The 22375-nt window shown below is 33.7% G+C and overlaps 1 protein-coding gene across 1 annotated transcript in view; it reads left to right on the forward strand.

The window, feature by feature from the left end:
• Positions 1 to 10656: 10656 nt before the first annotated feature.
• Positions 10657 to 22375, forward strand: part of LOC132561160 (retroviral integration site protein Fli-1 homolog) — a 38831-nt gene continuing 27112 nt past the window's right edge. Inside the window, exons 1-2 of the mRNA XM_060225888.1 lie at positions 10657 to 10724; positions 11850 to 12711. Of these exons, the coding sequence (XP_060081871.1) occupies positions 10722 to 10724; positions 11850 to 12711 (865 nt within the window). The 5' untranslated portion in view covers positions 10657 to 10721. The remainder of the gene's footprint in view (positions 10725 to 11849; positions 12712 to 22375) is intronic.

Here is a 22375-nt window from a genome sequence, read left to right on the forward strand (position 1 = left end):
CCTAACTGGGGAACAAGAGTTTGAGGAAATTATTGAAAATCTTTTCTGGTTTTTACCAGTGCATTAATTTTGTATCAGTTTAGATTGAAACATCTTTGGGGAAAGGTAAGCAATTTTGTACACATGATGGGTCTTGGGGCACCTGGGTCAAGAGAGGAAGGGCCCAATAACGGAAATAAAGTGAATTTTTTTTAAATTCCTTTTTTTATTGTAAGAATGTCTGCATTCTCTCACAAATTTGGTCTAAAGTATTCTTGGTAAAGGGGAATCAGTTTCATATGAATTAGTTTTAGCTCGCTGAGATGGGAGGGGCAGGATACAATGGGGAAATAGGTATAAATCTTTGAAATGCTATTCATTTAGTTTATATGAAGCAATTTCAGTATACTAAATCAGATGGGTGATACAGGCCCTATATACCTCTTGTATTTAGCAGAAACCTTATGTTTAAATGCATTTAGATGAAATTGTCAAATTGTCTACGACAGGCAACTGATAGATTTTATTCTAGGACAGGCCACCTGACATGTTCTAGATTGGCCACTGACAGGTAACATTTTAAGACTGACCATTGACAGCTTACATTGAAGGACAGGCCATTGAGATATAGCATTCAGGGACTAGTGGCTATAGGATTTGTGATTGACAGGAAACATTCTAGAAATTCTAGAATAAGTTGTGCTGTAGAACCAGCCAGAAAATCAGAATGTTCTGGGGAAAAATATGTCAGTAAAGCATGTAATTTGCTATTCACAAATACATATATTTAATTTCTCAGAAATATAATTTATTTGTCTGAATAAATTTGATCCAGATATCTGAATTGGCAATCTCTCACTTTACAAAGTATATACCTCACACTGTATTAGTCATCTCAAGATGATCTTTATCAGAACCTGATACAAGACTATGGTATTGAATTGTCCCTTTTGGGAAGGTTAACATGTCAACTAAATATAGACCTATGCAATGGTACACTAGATAAACATATTGTTTTTCAGTGATTATGATTGAGAAGATGAATAAACATCATAATCTTAATGGCAAGAATATTTTAGAGAGATGGTTCTAATTATATGACTGAATTTTGATATAAGGGCACACTATTGAGGGGTATAGTCTTTAGAAATGTCCTACTGAAATGTGTTCTAAAGATACAAGATCAGGTCACTGGACATGCATTTATAACCTCTGAGTATATATTACCCAATCAACAGTATTCAAAATAAAAGTAGCATTATATTCAAAATATTCTGCAGTATAATGTTAATTACTTTCACAGGAAATAATTATGAAGATGTAGAAGCATTGTTTGTTTTTGTTTTTGTTTTTTTTTTGAAAATTCATTAATTAGGTTTTGCCATGGGACCAAAAGACTTCAATGAAGGATTCCAACTATCAAATTCCACAAAGTTCACATAATATTACGGAAAATATTGAACAACATGTATTTCACAATTGTAGGAAGATCAGTTTCAATCATACTGTTGTGTGAGGGATGGATTTGAAAGACTAATGAGATATGGGTGTAAATGAAACCTCGTTATATGCTTGCTAATTATGCAAATATTTTAACATTGTTGAATTCTTGTGCTGAAATAAGATAGTATATATTTTTATATTGGGTTCACTTAAATACACGTTTGTACACTTGCTGTGAGGTTTAGAAACATATCAATGAGCAGCTTGTCGTTCTGCTGCTGCTTTAAATGATGCATTTGTAGGTTATATGTCCCATTTAATTGTCCCCATATCTATATATATACCATTAGTGTTTTTATATCATGTTGATGTACATACCTATACATTTGATTTATTTCTTTGATTATAATCATATTCACTAGCTTGACATCCTGTTGTACACCGTAGTAAAGTGCATCGATATGAATACTGTTTGGTAGATTGGTCAGGACTCATTTATGTATTACACAACGTATATAGGTGTCTTGGATAACACTGCCTGTATTGCATGATTCCAACACAACTACTGATATTCAGATTTACTTGTAAAATTGTAGTATCTTTTGTGTTATACATGCATAATAATCTACTTCATTGGTCATTTATTGAGATTACACACGCAAGGAAAGAAAATTTTCATTACTGTTTCCTTAATGAATTATGTTGATATTATGAGGAGCCTGAAGTGTTTAGTGCATATGCTTCCTGTATGGCTTTCTATATAAATAGAATGAATTAAGTAGAAACTATCCATAACAGTTAGTGTAGAAAAATATCTATATTACTCTTTAAGTACACAAATCAGTTAAGGGAACTTTTCATTTCTATAAAAATGTTTGTCAGTCCATCCATTGTCTTGTCATGACATGGTCCTCACACAGTTGTAGAATCATTGTTATCTGTTTGTAAAAACCTGTACAAAACTGTTAGTCCCTCACTTTCTATACAGTAACATTGATACATGATAAGATATTACCAATAACTTGTATGCCCATATTTGGAGTTGTAACAATATATATCCCAGTACAATGCACCTACATCACTACAAATTTGTCCAGAATTATTGTTTGTTTTTTCCATTGCCTTACTTTATTTTGACACAAAAGAGATATCCAAAATATTTCCTTTCTTTCACTTTCTAAAATTTATAATAAACTAAAAATTCATCGTCACATTACCGTGTAGAGCTCTAATGTAATACAGCACTTTAAATAAATCACATACAAAAAAACTTAATTGGAGCTGCATCTAGGTCAGACTTTGAAAAGTTAAGTTGTATAATTGCCGTCAAGTACGGGTGGCTTTTATTGGTAAATTTACCATAACATTATTGTACTTCATATTTCAGTTTCAAGGATTGATTCACCGTCCTATTTATAATGCAATCCAAGATTTTCTGTCCAACTCGAAGCTAGAGAATTTGAAAGGGTTTCTAAGGGAATTATGAAGAAAAAAATGTAAAAGGGAGGTGTTGGACAAAAAAGATTATTTTTTCCGTTAACAAAAAATTTCGTCCCTCTAACCCACAATTCTGGATCCACATCTGTCCTTTGTCTCTTAATCTGTAGGTATTAGGAGATTGTTTTAAGTTAAGAGATTTTTTCACAAAAGTGGACACCTTCACTGTAATTGATTGCAAATTATCAATGAATTCATACTGTTAATATTTGAAGTTACTGTATTGATTATCTCATACTATGCAGTAGTTAATCATATGATGTGCACCTAATTAGCATAGTAACAGACTTCAGCACGTTAGAACTACATATATAACTAGTCAGCCAATTGTGGCTGTATACAGCAAACTGTTCATTTTGATGTTCAAAATGTTTTGTTTTAAATTAGACCTCTTTGAAAAAAATGAAATGTTTTCAATGTGTTCCTTCTTTACCTAATATTATGGTTTGTAAGCATCAAGTCTTGCATATTTGCTCTTTGAAAAAAAAATATAGCAATAAAGAATGATGGTCACTACTGTTTTTTCTGTAATTAATGTTAACGTCTATAAAGAACATCTTTTTCTTACTTGTATTTCCTTCCATTTTTGTGATAACGAAATTGACTTACTTATTGAATTTTTGGTTCTGCACTACCTGGCCACTTCTATACTTTGTTTGCCATTTGTTATTAAACGGGATCTTACGTTCTCGCTGGAATGGATGTCTAGGGCGACACCAACAGCCATGGTCGTATGAGGACGAGTGTCTATAAAGACACCAACAGTCAGTCTCATATGAGGTTAAAAGTCCAGGGAGACACCAACAGCCATCATCGTATGAGGAAGAGTGTTCAGTGAGACGCCAACAGCCGGGGTCATATAAGGACGGGTGTATAGGGAGACAACAACAGTCAGGGTAATATAATAAGGACAAGTGTGTAGGGAGACAACAACAGGTCATACACGTTTGAGGTCGGGTGTCGAAGGGATATCAGAAGAGCAGACAGGAAAATTTGGTCTCTTTTATGTCCAATTCATGTTTGCAAAGCCGATTAGTGCCATAAGATTTTTTTTTTAAATGTACCTTATATTGACACGGAATAACGCGAAATTACCTATAAAACACAATAACACAAAATGCATAAAAGTATTGGAAACGTGAAACTGCGAAAATATACGTAAACATTTAAAGTGCAACCAACGTATTCGAAGCATTAAAACAGACGTAAAAGACGTTTATGAACACTGACTACAGAAACCAAGGATGAAGCTGCTCTACGCAATGGGGGTTTAAAACAGAAAAAATAAAAAGGTTAAGGAGATGGCAATAGCATAGCTTTAAAAGGACGCACAGATGGTTACTACAGATATTTTATTTGCTGGAAGCTGCAACAACAAACAGTTGTTTAAAGGTTATAACCAACTTTGGAAGAAAGGTGGATGCCCTAAAGGAATAAGGGCAGATCTTGGAACCGAAAACATTAATTGGAAACATGCAGATGTTTTTTACGACCTGATCACAAAGACTTATATTCCAATAAAAGATTTTTTCCCGTACAGAAAAAACACAAAGCCATTGATCGAATGTTTTTTTAGGTCTGGTCTAAAAGAGATGGAAAAATATTATATGGATTTGTTTATCGACATGAGAAACGTGAATGACCAATAATGTAATATGCTAGACAAATGACTTATCAAGTTCTGGGTTCTGGAGATTACTCGGGTATATTAACAATAACGCACCTTTCTCGCATTTTCCAAAAAATTTTTTCCACTGACCGAAGGTGAATTTACATACTGAATCATACGCCTACTCCCATCCTTATACACGCATACCGGGAGGTGAGAAGATGTGACAAAAAGAAATCAAAATGTCAGAATCTCAATGAAAAGGTACGCTAACAATAAAATTCAATATATCTAAAATTTCGGCAAATTTTGAAACATATTTTGTAAAAATTTAGAATTGTCTACCCACAAGATTTATCAATTACCCCTTGGGATTGAGTTTATTACAGTATAAATAGGTGTGTGGAATTAATTAGCAAAGATAGCTGTCTCTCAAAGGCAGGAGATACCGTTTATTGTAATTTATAAATAACTTATCATCATATCAATCGTGGTTTAATTAACTTTAAACCGGAGCAAACTCATGCTGAAAATTTGGAGATGTCCTTCGTTTAATTGACTGTGGCCTGCTCCAGGGTCCACAATATGTCTGAATTTTCTCTCAGTTTGCTTGAAACTATAATATAGATAAAAGCGTGAAATTGACCTCGGCTCTAAGGGGTAATGATGTAATTCCAGTGATCAGAAGGTATTTTTGTGTAGCTCATAGTCTGCAAATGAATTTTCCAAAGTTTTGTTTCGATGGGATATTTTGGAGGAAAAACTCTACTCATTAACCGCTTTAGGTGGCTCACCAAGTACAACGAGAAATTTCTTGCCGTGGTGTGATTTGTATCGTTGATCTAGTGATCTGAGCTATTTTTGATGTAGCTCATGGGCTGTCAATGTAGATTCAAAAAGTTCAAAATCGATGGGATAAATTTGGAGAAAAGTATTGGTCTTCAACTATTGCTTGTAACTCACCAAAATACGTAGCTTGAATAATTAATGGTCGTGAATCTAGTAGTTAATAGTGTGGCTCTAGTAATGATGTGGCGCTTGTAGTTATTGGTGTGACTATAGTAATGATGTGGCGCTTGTAATTGATGATGTGGCTCTAGTAATGGTGTGGCGCTTGTAGTTAATGGTGTGGCTCTAGTAATGGTGTGGTTCTAGTAATGGTGTGGCGTTTGTAATTAATGGTGTGGCTCTTATAGATAATGGTGTGGCTCTAGTAATGGTGTGACTATAGTAATGGTATGGCGCTTGTAGTTAATGATGTGGCGCTTGTAGTTAATGGTGTGACTCTTGTAATTAATGGTGTGGCTCTTATAGATAATGGTGTGGCTCAAAATATCTAAGGACGATTTTGTATAGCTGATGGGTTGTCAATGTGCATTCAAAAAATGTATTTCAATAGGACAATTTCACCATTTGAGTTATTCCACTGATATAGAACAAAACTTGACATGGAATTGCTCACCAAAATACTACAAAGTGTAATGACATTTGGTTAAAAAGGTTTATATTGTGGCTCAAATGATCTCTGGACATTTTTTATCAAAAGGCTGCCAGTGTAAACATATGTTCCAAACTTCTATTTTATTTTAATCAAAAGATTTTGTAGGACGGTAATGTACTTTATCAATTTATATCACTCATATAGAACAAATGGGAAATTGCTTTCGGACATGGCTCTTATTGTTGATGACGTGGTTCTAATAGTCTTAGATCATTTTTGTGTAGCTCATCACCTGCTTATATATATTCCCAATCTTTTATATTAATGTGACAGTTTGGGAGAAATACCTTGCTCTTCAACAATTTCAGGTGATACCACCCCAATACAGTTTGATGGAATTTCAATGCATAAATGTTTAATTTGAATGGAGAAATTTGGAACAAAAGTATTGCACGTTTACCATTTGAGTTATGCCAGTAAAATTAAGAGCCAATCTTGAAATGATCTTTGACAGTAGTTAAAGTTGTGATTCAAATGATACCAGTGTATTTTCCTGTAACTTATTTCCATGTGATAATTTTGGAGAAAAAATATTGTTCTTCGCCCATTTAATGTGACTCACTCACCTATTTACATATAATGTAGCACCGCATGAAATGCACTGTAGACATGGCTGTAAGGGTTTATATTGTGGCTCCAATGATCTCAGGGCATTTCTGGGTGATTAAGAGGCTGCCAATGTGTGTATACAATTGGGGTTTTATATAAATATATATAATTGTGGAGAAAAATGTTGTACTTTATCGATTTGAGATATCCTACTAATATTGAACAAATCTTGAAATGGCTCTTAGAGTTAAAATTGTTGCTCAGGAAATTTTTGGTGTATCTCATGGCCTGCCAACATTCATGTATATTCAAATGTTTAATTTCAGTGTTATAATGTTGGGGAAAACATCGTTCTTGCACCATTTTTGTGACCCACTAATAAAGTGAAATGATCTTTGGTCTAAGATTCATTGTTGTTACGCCAAAGATCTGAGAACATTTTTGTGCCGCTGATAGCGTGTAATTGTATTAAACATTTGTAATTTTAAGAGAGTACGCGGTTTTCTCTTTATTGCACCATTTAGAATTTCTGCGGAATTTCGGCATTCCTTATACAGAAGAGTCTACTTCATTTCACATAAGGTGATAGGTAAAATTATAAGGCAGTACCTTTTGAAGTTGTTGGGGTCTTCACAACTGTTGTCACCTGAACTTTAAGAATGATGAACAAACACAACACGTGGACATGTTATTTGTTTAGCTGTAAATGAGATATAATGAAGATTGAGAAATGGCTCTAGTAGATAGGGATTGTTTTCCGCCTTGAACGAAGATGTTTGTACCTTACTGTTAGAGATCTCTTGAAAACCTGTAAGGGAGAAGAAAATATATGATCAAGTTGCAGGAAATGGATAAATCGAAAGTTAAATAAGGCTCTTTTAACTTGTTTTGAGAAATAAATGTCAAGTAAGGAAGGAGAATCAGAAAATTTATTACTGATAAAAAATACATTGATTACATTGATTTAATGAAATGATAAAAATACAAGTGTAATGTACTCTATTAAGAAGCCTACATTACCCAACAAGTTAGATATGGTTTGACCGAATTTCTTACATTCGAAGTGAAGGAATAGGATTTTCAAGGTTAAATGTTACATTGATTTTCCCACAGAAATTCACTTATTTAGAAGTGACCCGACCAAAAGGAATAGGATTTTCAAGGTTGCACACATGTTAGAACATTGATTTTCCCACAGCCATACATATATAGGTCAATACAAGTCAGTACTGTATTGTCAAATGAGAACAAGGTAAGCAACAACGGAATGAACAGGCAAACTGACCAACATTAAGCACGTGCAACTTTATGTCGCACAATAGAGAATATTTCTTAATGTGATCACTGTATGACCGTAAAACATCCACACAGTTTTATCAGCCTCTTATGAATATATATGTCAGTTGAGGACACTTTGCACAAAAATTGAACATATCCAAGGACGATCATATCACTGCAGCTAGTAAACCGCCAATCCATGGCAGTGATAACTTACAGTTTACGGTTCCGAAGCATGTGCAGCATTTTGCATCCTGCAACCTTGTCTTCTGCAGACACCGACCTTCTACGTCCGTTATCAACAAAATGTAACGTCCAAGGGACAGACTTCTTATATGAAGAATTTCTCTTTTTCAGTGTAATTTACAAATTCCTATCAGAAAAGTCCAATTGGGTTTAGGGCTGTCTTTGACGAACACGTTCTTACTGAAGTACGTGGTTAAGATACAACCTCTTGGTAACTAGTTGTGCTCGATTGTAATGACAACGATGAGGATGTATATTTCTACTGTACAGAATCCTCTTGGTGAATAATCAAAAGCGTACCACACGACATTTAACACTTTCAGCAATCCAAATATGGACAGATCAACATTAGCTTGGTGCAAAAGTCGCCCCACCCCATTATCCTAAATCATTCAAAAAAAAAAAAAAAAAAAAAAACACGTATTATCGAAATCGGATATTAGAGACTATGGAAAGTATTAACGTTCTTCTTAAAGTCCTTAAATAAAAATACTACGTGAGCATCACTGTGTTATATTTACTCTGCAATCTAGATATGTCTATGTATAAATCAGAAGAATTTGATCCAATTTAAGGTGTGCTCAATTTGTTTGTCAAGTTTATATTTATCGAAAAATATCGAATATGACGACCGCTGGTAACATTGACCAAAATGCGCATCAGTAATTCCTTGCTTCCTAATTGTGCAGATGGTGTATATATCAACCATGCTTCTGCTGCTGCAACATTTACTGTCATTCCTGTCAATATAACTTATATATATATATATACACAACAGTAAACTATATACAGTCTGATTTTTTCTGTTGGGTCTTCAACAAGAGATCTCGGATGATCTCGGCACCAACCGTCCTAAGTTCATTGGTTATTTCCTTCCCCTTAAAAGTTATTTTTTCCTATAAGCCATTTTTTCTGTTTGTAATGGCTCCAATGTGAGACAATGCGAAGATATTTCAACTGCTTTTATAAACAGCAATAATGAGATCTTACGCAATGTGCAGGAAATCATAAATTTTCTGATCACAACATAAAGTTACTCATTACGAATTCTTTTGGTTAAAAATTAAAGCAGCTGCATAGATCTGGAGTAAATAGCATTTAAAAATACATAATGATATTAAAATAATTGCCAATAATTAAAAAACTTGCAAAGATTTTGATCAAAGAAGTTTGATTGAATCTTCATTACAATGCTGACATATTCTTTAAAGCAATACATCATTAATCAAGTGGAACCCAACCCAACCTTATTCTATGCAATTGCGACAAAAAATGTAGGCCATAAGAAGGAAATAATTTCTAATTCACCCAACAGGGTCGGATTTAGTCTATCCGATGTCTTCTTTTGGCTTTGTTAGGGCTTTATTACAAATGAGCAGCTGTACTTTATACTTCAGACAATCATAGGAGGACATGAATGTTGAAACCCTGGTTTTCAAACGGGACATCATCAAGGCTATGTATGGGATATTGCCATGATCGGGAAGAGTTTAAAATTTTCGCGAGCGTAAAACAATTTTGATTTGCATCTATCGTGTCCATAACATAGAATGGTTTTTTCTACCAGGATCTCCAAGATATCTCTACATTTGTGTGTACGAATAGATATATACAGTGCCTTTCTATATCTCAGACATAGAGAAGGGCAAAAATTATTAATACTGATCTAGTCATTCATGATATGTATATGTAACAATATATGTCAAAACGAAAACTGCTAATTCTGAATCACTTAAAAAATTTGATCAACTATCACATTGTTCGTGAAAATGTGGCGATAACTACAGATAATATAATTAATCAATATAAAACAATATATTGTTACTATGGTAACGTTCCATGGGCCATCGAGTATAAAAAACAGAATTTCCGTGTGGGATATTGACATTGGTAGACAGTAAATGTTATGTACTGTAAACAACCCGTCAATCTGGAAACTCATAATGACTAAGGGATGACTGTGGGTTTTGGGATAGTATAAGGTGTTTGGAGGAAGAGAGATGATCCCTGCATCACCACACCGTCACAACTGAAAATTCAAAATCTCGAGAGGGTACTTCACATTGTAAATACTGCAGTCGGTTGTGCCCGTGAGATAAGGCTTGGAGTCTGAGCACATAAGCACAGACTAGTACGAACCTCACGTCGACAATGATATCGAGGACCATTGATGGAGGTAGAGTTGTATATATACACATACATGCACAAGTGTTTCAATATTTAGACACATTTGCAAGCTTCATCATATATGTATATATATAGTGTCTAATATACCAGGGTGATGGTTTGCCGCACACAACAAAGCCCCTTAATCCCCATGCATTTACACATCAACAAGTGGGCAGGCCTAGTGCTGGACAATCTACACGAGATACGTAGATGGTTTCCTGTCAGCCACTTGAGTTTCCCTTCGTATGCATTGTGCTGATAAGTCGCCGTTTCCTTTCGCCGAAGCCCTAGCTACGTCGACCGCTTTGGTGTATCAGTATTAGTAGTTTTTCATAAAATAACCTCTAAACATGCTACGTCAAACACCGCTCAAGTAGTTTACATACAAGAGCCGGACAATTTCCTTGTTTTCCTCGTTCCTACATCGGCACTTTCTCAGATTTCTTTGGAATGGTGAGTACGCCGTTTTATGCAATGCCAATGTCAGGAAATGTGTTTCACCTGCTTTGCTGTGTGTAATTGAATCTATCGCAGTTGACACTGTCGCCCGGTCGTGTCGTGTTAGATTGTTGACTACTTGAGCGACTTCCCCACACAGGAACGATCTAGTGTATAGGAAAAGCAGTATAGGAAGTATGGAGTTGAAAACCTCCGTTTTGGGCTCACTATATGAAAGAAATCTAAAGCACAGAGAAAGAATCATATTCCGGTCAATTTTAAGATTTTGATATACAATTATGCATGACTTATCAAATTGATGTTGAGCTACGACAGTGAACTACGACGGAAATACTCAATCTATATACGAATGTTTTGTTTATAAATCGCCATGGGTGATAACCCTTCTACTTTTTTATTTATCTGTTAAACTTATGTACATATAACCACGTTGATTATAAATTTATTGTTAATATTCGAATCTTAACAACTTTTGGTGCTTTTCTTTTGGCCTTTGGTTTTGCAACAAATTCATCAGTATGACTTTGATATGACTCGTCTTTTTGTACCTTCCGATGACATGAAGAAGATCAATGCACAATATCGATAATCATGGTTTAAATTGCACTCAACATATAAGGAATTATCATTGTTTCAAGTCTACAAAAGTTTAGTTATCCTGGTAGCAAGACAAGGATCATTTTGATAGTACTGGTACAATAAAAGAAGCAGGTATTGACGTCTGTGTTAGTAACCAGTTTATCATATGTAACTGAACAAATGTTATCTAATTATTTGATAATTTACTACCAACAAAATTAACGAATGGTCTGATAACCATTTAAACCGATTCCTGATGTATTGGTATATTTCAAAATTTCTTCTAAACTTCTCGTTAGAAAAAAAATCGCCGGTTTCGAAATGTTATTAAAGATAAAATCAAAATATGACTATGACTACCTTAAAAAAAATTACAAAAAATATAGGTAGAATTATGTATATATTTACCATTAGATAATACCACTAGAAAATACTTATCATGAATTATAATCATTTCATTTCATCGACAAGTCATATAATTATTAATGTAGGTTTTTACTAGATTTAAGTTGTAATAAGTAACATAATTTATTTCTCCAGGATCCAACGGTATGTAGAAACTCACCGTCACCGGTTCAACATTCCCTAACACCGGTCGACATAGAGAATTGTGACGTTGAAAGCACATGTGCATCCGAGGACCACGAAGGAGATATAGTAGAAACGGCAGCATCTGATATACAAAACGGCAACTCGACTACATATACTGATTCCAGTGGAACTATTCCGAATTTAACAGAAATACCCGGAAAACAGTCGTCAATTAATGTAAAGTTGGAGCCGGGACTCGTAACCGACTCCGTGGTGGGTGGGGTAGACGTACCTCTTTGTACTCCTGCGGTAACCTGTCCCACACAGTGGGGTGGCTACTCTGTTACGACTCCTGAAACTTTGTATTGTCAACCACTAGTCAACGCTCAATACATTGACACAAATTCCTCCGTAGGTTCGTTTGATTCTGGGCGGTCAGCTTTCGAACCCCCAGCCCCAGCTCCCCCACTCGTTACCACACCAAAAAACAATGCTGGTGTAGGCACGGGTTACCCTATCGTTTCTGATAATGGTACGAGTGCCGTTGGTGATCCCATGCTTCCACGTGTCACCGATATTGACGAACTAAACCCGTTTGATACAACCGCCATGCAAGCTGCATCAACTGCAACTTACAACAATGCTTACAACAAGTATTCCACCCAGACTGTAAAACAGCACCTGTATTCAATGGAACCTGTCAAACCTCCCTCTCCTTCCCAGTACCAGCGCACGTGCTCACCTTACGATATTCCCAACAAAAACCTAAGCAACGAACCCTTCAATCTCACGTGTCCCAGATCGCGATCAGAGAGCACGGGAAACGACGTTGCTCATCAGGAACAATCCAAGAAAGTCATTGTTCCGGCAGGTAGGTGTCTACATTTTAATTCCAGAACGTTACAAGTATATGTGTATTTCCAGATCATTTCAAGCTTTGCAAATACTATGGGGATTTTTTGTTTTCCTGTAGATAAAGGATCACATGTTCTTAATGATTTTGAATATAAAGGTGAATATTATTTTTAGTGAACACGTTTATGCCGTCTTTAGATCGCATTATTGTGGTCTTACTAATCTAGAGTTCATGAAATCATGATTAAATTATCTAATTTGAAATGAACCTAACCAATGAAGTACAATGTATATATGGCATATACAAACAGGAAATATTTCTAAGAATCGAAAACATGGACTAGCATATTTACTTGAGGAACAAGTTCGATGATAATATTCATTTATTTCTGAACACTTGGCCCCTAACTACAGGTGTATGCTTTGGTTTTAACGGTTCATCTATATTTATTTGTCTTTTACTGTATTGCAACGGAAGGTGCTATTGTCTCGCGTTCCTCTTATATCATTGTATGAAATGATTTACATTGATTTATTGAAAAAGAATGTATAAGGTATTGGAAACAATTTGACTTTATATATATATATATATATATATATATATATATAATGGATGTGAGCTATAACTGTAGATTACAAATTACAAAAATAAGGAACATTTGTTTATTTTTTACCAACTTTCTAGTCTTCTGGAATGCTGAAGTGGTAACTTGAACTATTTATTACACTGTTTTGTTGATCTAATTGTTGTGGATGTCGCATGTGATGGGCTACTTCCTATTGGTGGTTTGGTATACACTACGCAGATTGGTGTGGGTTTGTCTTTGTTGGATATCGCGGGGTTACAAATGCTTATATTGTGCGTATATTTTGGTTGTTTTATTTTATTGTAATAAACGGGTGTGATCGTTTCAGGGCGTACAAATATCAAACCTGCTTATTGGTCTGAATTGTTTTACAAATACAAACAGTATTTACATGCAACTAAAGTTTTTAATTCCTTTCAAATTATTCACCATAATAGGGCTGAAAATTAAGATACACCTGGCATTGATATTTTGGGGTTGTGTTCGTATACGCATGTGTGTAAAAGGATATTGATAACACAATACGAATTCAATATGTTTTTATTTCAGTTTTAACAAAATATACTACAAAATCAATATGTCATTCTTTGTTTACTATGTTTACAATGCAGGCTGTGTAAGTTAATCTCTAATTTTAATCTAGATTCAATATTCTTAACAGTGTCGATAAAGCTAATAAACAAAACACCTGGAATGAAAGTCGAATAAAATTGTTTGCGGGGAATCTCTTATATATGAGAAATTATTAGTGAAAAACTAATATCTCAGGGTTGAACAATTTGCATATGAAACCTAGTACATTCTGTTGACTTTGTGTTTTCAGATACTAAATATTAAATCTTAAAGTTATTCCATCTCCCAAAAAGTGTCGATATTTTTAAAAAAAATGTTGTAATATCACAATTAAAAAGAGTTTAGGTTTTTGTGACGTCTCAATATGCATTATCTGTTTTTATTTTGTTATTTAACACCGCTCTCGAATTGCTCATAACAGTCACAACATTATTTTAGCTGATATGTTTTGGTACGGCATTTAATTATTGACGATAGAATTCATTTGGACGGTCTGTATATAGTGTTAAGTACATTTTAAAAAGTATGACTTTTTCACGTCGGATATACAAGGTTATACAACAACTACTTGTTATAGGATGATCAAACGGATAACATTAAAGCCACGAGTTTGTGAGGCTCGTTTGTACCATAATAAACCAACTAGTTTCTACCACAATAAAAAGAGCTATTACAATGATAAATTGACCTGTTCTAGATTCAGGTGTGTTTTGTTCAGGATAATTATGCAACAATTACAGTTTCATAAGTACGTAGACATATGATTATTTATTACATATGAAAACAAGAAAGAACGGGTTTATCAAACTTACAAGTTAATAGAATTTCAAATATAAATCAATATATTACGAAAGTAAACGTAAACTACTTTGTGCGCGGTTTAATTTCCGTGATGACGTGAAACACCCTTCCGATCAAAGTCATTCGTCCGTGTCGCCTATCAATACGCCTTAACAGTTTATTCTAATGCACGTGTGGTACAAATGTTTATTCTTGTAACTGATTAATTGAGGTAGAAATAATATTGTATAATTACACTCCAAATTTTAAATCTTTGGTATAATAAATGCCTACAGATAACGCTATTACTTAAAGGTAAATCTTATTCAAACACGATGAAGTTAACGCTTTGCATGAACTTGTGTAGATTGTAGTTGATGTCCTTTATAAACTGTTGCTATTTAACATTACTATTGTAATACTAATTATAATAAGGTAGGCGTTATATAATCTTAATACATAATGAACGTAATGTGTATTAGATAGTGGGTATCATCATCCAACATGATTAATCTTTGTCTATACGCTCGTCAAACATGTTGATAGAAATATTAGGGAGTAAAGTTGTTTTTTTTATCGTAAACTCTCAATTGTTCTGAGATTCAAGTTTTCAATTGACTTCTTTCAAACTTTGTAGGGATATTCGACATAAAAAAGTTACATTTTTTTCTGAAATCCAATTGGGTGTTACTATATTTGGAAGAGGAAATGTTTCGTTTTTTTCTTGACGATAATAACATTCGGTGATATCTCTTTCTTCCTAACTTGGTAGACTTTATAACTAAGTCATGAAATCGTGTTTTAATCGATACGATTGAACTATATTTGGAAGAGTTGTTGCACTTTTTTCAGAGTCGTTTTCATATTTGTATGCATTTGTATATTTGTATTTAAATATTTTTCATTGATATGTTTAAAGTCATTCACGTGTAGCTGTTTAATATATTGAAAATTGGCAGTGTTTTAAAATAATCCAGTATATAGAAAACTGTTCAACAACAGAAAAGTAGGATTAGTACGTCTTCCCTTTTGTTGTTTGACATTTCGGTCGCTTTTAATGTTCGCTCCGAGTTGTCTTCTAGGTTTCAACAAAACAACAACAAAAAAACAAATGATTTACTCTGAGACCCCTGAAAAGTATTTATAAGGAAAATAAGATACCACTGACGAGGTCCCAAACAACTGTTTTCTGAATTTTTTATTTATAATTTTGCTATAGTGTATAGAATCCTATATTTGTATTGAAAGTTGTTACTTTCTTATCTATTTATTATTTATATATTATACAACTATATCTGTTTAATTTGTATACTAAGGTTAAGTATACCTGTTATACAGTTTGATTGTAAAAACATGTCGCCTTTTACACAAAGTCCAATCCATCAGATATATGCAATATTCGCGAATGAAATATTTGGTACGATATGTGAAGACAGTCTTGGCCTAATCTATATCAACTTTCTGTGTCTATGTTTAACTATAAAACCATCCATGGACTACATTTTAGATTTATAACAGGATCGCCTGACAAATTATAGGTATTAAATTTAGTTTTGATTCAAGTAAACTTCCTGTTTCTAATTTAGGTATCATTATTATGAGGTTTTAATAGCCATCTAATTCTACGTTCAATCGATCTGTAAATAAAATCGTATATTAAAAAATTTATGAAAATATGTTGTTTGAAAATGTACTCAAATATTATTTTCATATTTTATTTCGGTCTAAACATTATCAATATTAATAGTATTTTGTGATATTCGTTACTTTTTCCCTTGGTAATAACGCTGTTGGGCTCTGTGTGTTGTGTTTTAAATAATATTTTATTCTTCCTCGTTGCTTTGACAAAGTCATAACAAAAATATCTTGTAGATATAAGGCAAAGTAATAAGTAGCGTTTCGATAATCTCTGAAATTGAAATAGAGCTTTGGTTTTGTATGTGCTTTCTTTTACCATTTTTCTGAAGATGCGTCGAATTGGCGTCGACATGAGAAAAAAATGAATTCGATAACTCGGTCGTATCATAACAAAAGGATTACGTGTAAGACAAGATAACGGAATCCATAGGTACTAAAATCTGCCCATGAAAAATTACATTTTTTCTAGAACATATCTGTGATCTTATCGCAATCTCAAACGTCATTGCAGCACCCCCTTGTGTTTCTTTATTGTACAAGACTGTCTAAACAAGATATCACATTTTGTTGCAATGTAATAAGAAACCGCCTTTGGAATTATATCTAATAAACGGCCATATCACTTCTTCGTAAGTTACATGAAGGAATAAATTTTCCACAGTAGTTATACATATGAATTGGTTTTTTTATCGTAGGAGAAAGGTCAGCCAAATCCTACAGAGATATACATTGCTATACTTAAAGCCGAATTCTAATTGACAACGTTTTTAAAATCGATATTTTGTTGATTTAACAGTAACAAAATGTGAAAATCTGATGTCATATAAAGTCACAGATATGATAACCAGCACACAGAATATTATGTTTATTGTCTTTGCATATAATTATGTTTATTGTAGATGTAACGGCTTTATAGATGTGTACGAGAATAACGAAAAGAGATAGTAGCATATTTAATTTCGATAACTTTTAATAAGATGTTTATATATTTTTTGTTTTACAATTACAGTTTAATCATATAGAAATGTAGTGTGATATTCTGTAGATATGAATATTCTGTTGATGTTCTGATATCGACAAATCACGTTGTACACAGCCAGATTCGACATCCGGCCTTTCATCCGCTTCAGGATGATTCACGTTGTACCGATCTGTCGATACATTGTGTCATGTCCGTGTGGAGGTCATGTGTCCGTGTTTCAATGATCAAAGAACTGTTGAACGGCTACAATTACAGCCATATAGTTGATTACTTTTATTATCAAAACACCATAGGAATGCATCATAATATGACAATTTTGAACACAACATTAAGAAACACATCTTAGTAAAAATTCATATCATGAAAACGCAACTTATAAAAAGGGTACTGACTAAAATTTTGTTACCTAGGGTGGAGACTCTCAGGATGATATATTACGATTGGTGGACTTTAAATGAATAAACATGAAAATGTTTCGCTCAAAAAGTTGGAGTATGTATGGCACCATTGAGATTTTGTACTGAAGATGTATTTTAGCGTCGTTGGCCAATCAGCTGACAGTAAGGACATATCAGTTGATGCGAGGGCCCCCTAACGGATAAGGAAGTACAAGACTGAACAATGCGGTTTCTGATTTAATTGAAGTATCATAAAAATATCGTAATAATATCATCAGAACTTAAAAATTACCTATAAAGGTACAACTTGTACCTATACATTTTGTTTTTCATAGTTATGATAATTATAAAAAACAAAATGTATAGTGAGCGCTCTGCCTGTCTGTTCGAAACACATTCCTGTGCACTATGTAACTATGTAACCAGACATAGCGGAGCGATGGAACTTGGTATGCTTGTCAACCATTTTGAGAAGATTTGTCAAATTTTAGAGTTTTCCATGGGACCCCTATATTTGTCCGTGCATGTACCTGTCCGAAATACATTCTTGTCCGTTTCATAACTTTGTAACCAGCCATGATTGTTAAGTACTGCTACAAGTTGTATTATATACCCAGTTCTTCTTGTGCTCTATTAAACTACAGTCTTAATGAAAATAAAACGATTGAAATACACAAATATTTTCATCAATCCGTTTGTGTTTTCGAAGCCGAAGACCAACCCCAGTTTACATAGATATATAGATATATATATAGACAATATAATGTGACCGAGTCAGATTTCTCAGCAAAAATCGTAAATTTTGAATATATAATGAATGTACTCTGTCTTTCACACTCCTATCTTAGGACGTCTCTGTGGCCAGCGGATAAAAACCTGAAGGCTTTACTACGTTAAAATTGGTTGGTACCTGATATTTAAGTTTTATTCAATACTCCCCTTTGTTTTAGTGTCTGTGCTTTGTTGCTTGGAGTCTTTGTTATAAATGTTCCCATGAATTTACCAACTAAACTAGTATCGTAACACGAGATGTTATATGCAAAACCAGTATTATCAATAGAGGACAAAATGTGGGACGTTCATGGTTCAAATGTCAGTTTCGGTGACAGATCAGGAAATTTTAATGAGTCAGAACTGAATAATATTCAAATCTTGAATTATCTATAGGTCAAGCTTTTCGCCGCTGAGAAAGCATTTAATATAAACAAGACCTAACTAACCACATTTTCCTGTTTTTTTGTTTTTTTTTACTCATAACGTTTGATTATTATCTGATATTTTCGTGGTTGTTGCTGCTCGTCAATGTGATCGTATCATACCACAAACCAGAGAGTACGACTTCACTGCAGGTTGAGCGTAAGAACCTGCTAGCCCCAGTCCAGGATTTTATACTTAACCTCTTTTATTTATTCTAAAAATTTCCCCTACGTCGTCCTTGATGCTCTCTAACTTGAAGCTTTTATTTGAACGTTCGCCCCTGTGTGGAAGGCTTTCAGTTCTGTCCCATGCTCAACCAGAGTATATAACATATCATCAATTTGTCACAACGATCATCTGTTGACCTGTTAGTAGTTTATATAGGATAAGTAAACTAATCACTAATTTCCAAAGGGGCTTAACAACATTTCTAGGTTCTGTGTAGAAGATTGTTGAATATTTGGTCTTTGGGTCACCTTTGGGGTCAGATTTCCGAAATACACGTTTATGTGGCGAAATATATATTTGAAATTGGGAGCCGGTTTTAAGACGTTTGAAATTTGAAAATTTTAACGCGCGAATGTTGCATTTCCATATCAAATGACTGTATATGAAAGTCATTTTGAGCGGAAACAGGACATGATTCATTATAAGATAAATACTTAGTAATATTTCTTGCTTCATATACTTTGTTGTCTATAGTTTGACCTTTAGCCAAAACTGGGACACTTGACATGATGTTTCGAATAATGTTTGCTTGTGGTCTACATTTTATGACAATTCATTTTAGAGTAAACTTTTTCAATAAATTACTTTTTTGTGCGTGCTTTTTTTCTTCTTTTTTTCTTCCTTTTGTCCTTTTTTGTTTTTTGTTTTGTTTTTTCTACTTTTTTTTTTGATTCTTTTAAAATCATATTTCTTGATCTTGGAAAAAAAAGATGTTTGTTGAAAATTAAGCACTGCCTCTTTTTTAACTGTGGAAAAAAATCTCAAAATATTTTTTTTAAATGAAAGCATTGAGTCTTTATGAAAGCCAAACTTAAGAATTTTGTTAACTGTAATATTTAAATAGTTCTTTAAAAATCAGATTCTTCGGTTGCAATAGTTTTGAGCTCGTTGAAACAAATTAAAAATAATATTTCTGATTTCTTTTGAACTATAATCTAATTATTGTTTTGTTGCATTTTAGTGGAAATGAGATTTGCTGGGAAAGGTCGAATCGAATTAAACAAAGAATACTTGCTCTAGAAAAGAATTTAATAATAAACAAAAATGAAAAATGACCTAATACAAATATTCTGACACAGGTAGTGGTAAGAAAGTTAAAAATGCATATTTGTGGATATATGCATTTTATGTCATCTAGCCTTTCAAAACAATTCGTAACCAAAACAATAGTTAGATTTAAGAAGTTATGGTCACTGGCGTTCATACATGAATCTTTACAAGGCATTATCAAATCAAAGTACAAAGATTGTACATGTTTACAATGTTCACTTATACTCCAAACGAAAAATAGTAGCAAGGAATCTTAACGTAAGTTTTCGTGTAAGAACTTCAGGAAGTGAACGCTAGACCCAATCATACACACATGACATTTGAAATAATTGATTTCATATAAGGTGAAACAGGACACTGATCACTTAAATAAATGGCTTGCGCGTGCTCTCGAGACGTATTAATAGAGTCGGTTTAAAATAAAAAGAACGTTGTAAATTATATCATTCTATACATTAGTTCACATGTGAAGGGTACTCTACACTTTAATTAGCGTTTCTATACAACATGACCGAAACTTGTGTGTAACACTTGGTTGCTACCATTAACTCGGTGTTGACTAAACATTCTGATTATGTAAGCAGTAATAGGTGGCGATAATCATCTACTATCAAACATTTGTTCACGTGCCAGCGTTTCGAGAGTTTTAGTGACCTTTGATCCCAGATCCTAGATGTAACTATTATTTATATAACAAGGACAACATACATTCATAGAGTACGACAAAGTCACTGATCCGATATTTTTAAAATTGGATCCATTTAACAAAAATACCTAGTGTATTTTCATATTTACATATTAGTTAATTAGAATTAGTTTATATTGTTGTACGGTCAACTGACAATTAAAGGTTGTAAAGAATACATATAGATCCGCTATATTAACAATATATCAAACGTGCAAACCGTAAAAATATAATTCTAGATCGTCTGAAAGCTGTCCTATTTATCACAAATTACGACGGCCGTTTCACTTCATCTTGCGAGTATTCAGCTACCTGTCTCCAACAGTTTGTATTGTGTAATGCCAGTTTCTTTCGGATCCTTTTTGTCATCACTTGTTGGTCCTGTTGACATTTTCTGTGTTGATAGATTGTTATAAAGGTATGATAATGATAATTGGTACACACTATTGTAATGTTGTGACTGTGACGTAATATAATAATACATAATATACATTGTACTATGTTGTATGGCCAACAGAACTAATCTCAAGTTTAAATCTCCAACTTCCTGCTTTGTTTTCTCGTAACAAAATCTTATCTTAGCTGTATCTGATCTGAGATCATTTGATTGAAGAAGCGATTAAATGTGTCGGTACATCTAACAAATAAAAACATAGAATTCGTATACATGGTTTTGAGCGTCCCGAATTACTGCACGTATTTCCAACTTCCCTGTTTCAGTCGACACTAGTCTGTGGAGTGTAAATGAACTGAAAAGACGTTATTTCACTTATTTTGTTTTTCTTTCAAACGTTTTAACCTAAAGAAATTATCATATTATGCCTTCCAAATTTGAATACTAAAAAATCTTCATATTTCTGGTTCTTGTGCACAGGTTCGCCGGTAAAGACTTTGCAACAAACAACACACATGTACATAATAATGCAAAATGCCATTAGCTCTAGTCAGGGCATTTGTTAAAATCAGGAATAGAGTTTTGGATATGAAAACATGAATATTTCTGGATAAAACGGAATTATGTTGTCAACATCGCAAATGTCCGCAACAACAAACGGTTTCTGAGAGTTTTATGTTCTGATGTAGACGTGTGTTCTGACAGTGTAACAGGTCCGTTAAATGTATCTAAAATATGGTTATGGAGATAAAAGAAACCCTTACGTTAATGAGAAGCGGAATCAAACGAATAGTTTTTATCAACATTCGTTCAATACTAGTTTTTTAAAATAAAGTTCAGACATATCCAACATCCCTGCATTTCTTCTCCCTTCAGTAAAGCTCACCTAGCCATACCCCATTTTCAACCTCATCCTTTCACGAAATTTAAATTACCCTTTGTTCTAAACTCTTCCATTCCTCTTTAACCAGTTTAACACGAAAAATCTGATGTCATGTACATATCTATCGGTGCTGAGCTGAGAAAGACGTTTGAACTATTGTCGGGATTTCGGTACCGGTACTTCAAAAGTATTATGACATCCGTTCTGTAAGTGGGGTAAGGGTAGACCGTGGATATCAACTTCTTAACAATTTCCCCTAATTATCTTCTATATTTCCTCCAGCGA

Source organism: Ylistrum balloti, unplaced genomic scaffold (genome assembly GCF_031769215.1).
Source record: "Ylistrum balloti isolate Yb309-2 unplaced genomic scaffold, AGI_CSIRO_Ybal_v1 Utg371158, whole genome shotgun sequence".
NCBI classification, from domain to species: domain Eukaryota; kingdom Metazoa; phylum Mollusca; class Bivalvia; order Pectinida; family Pectinidae; genus Ylistrum; species Ylistrum balloti.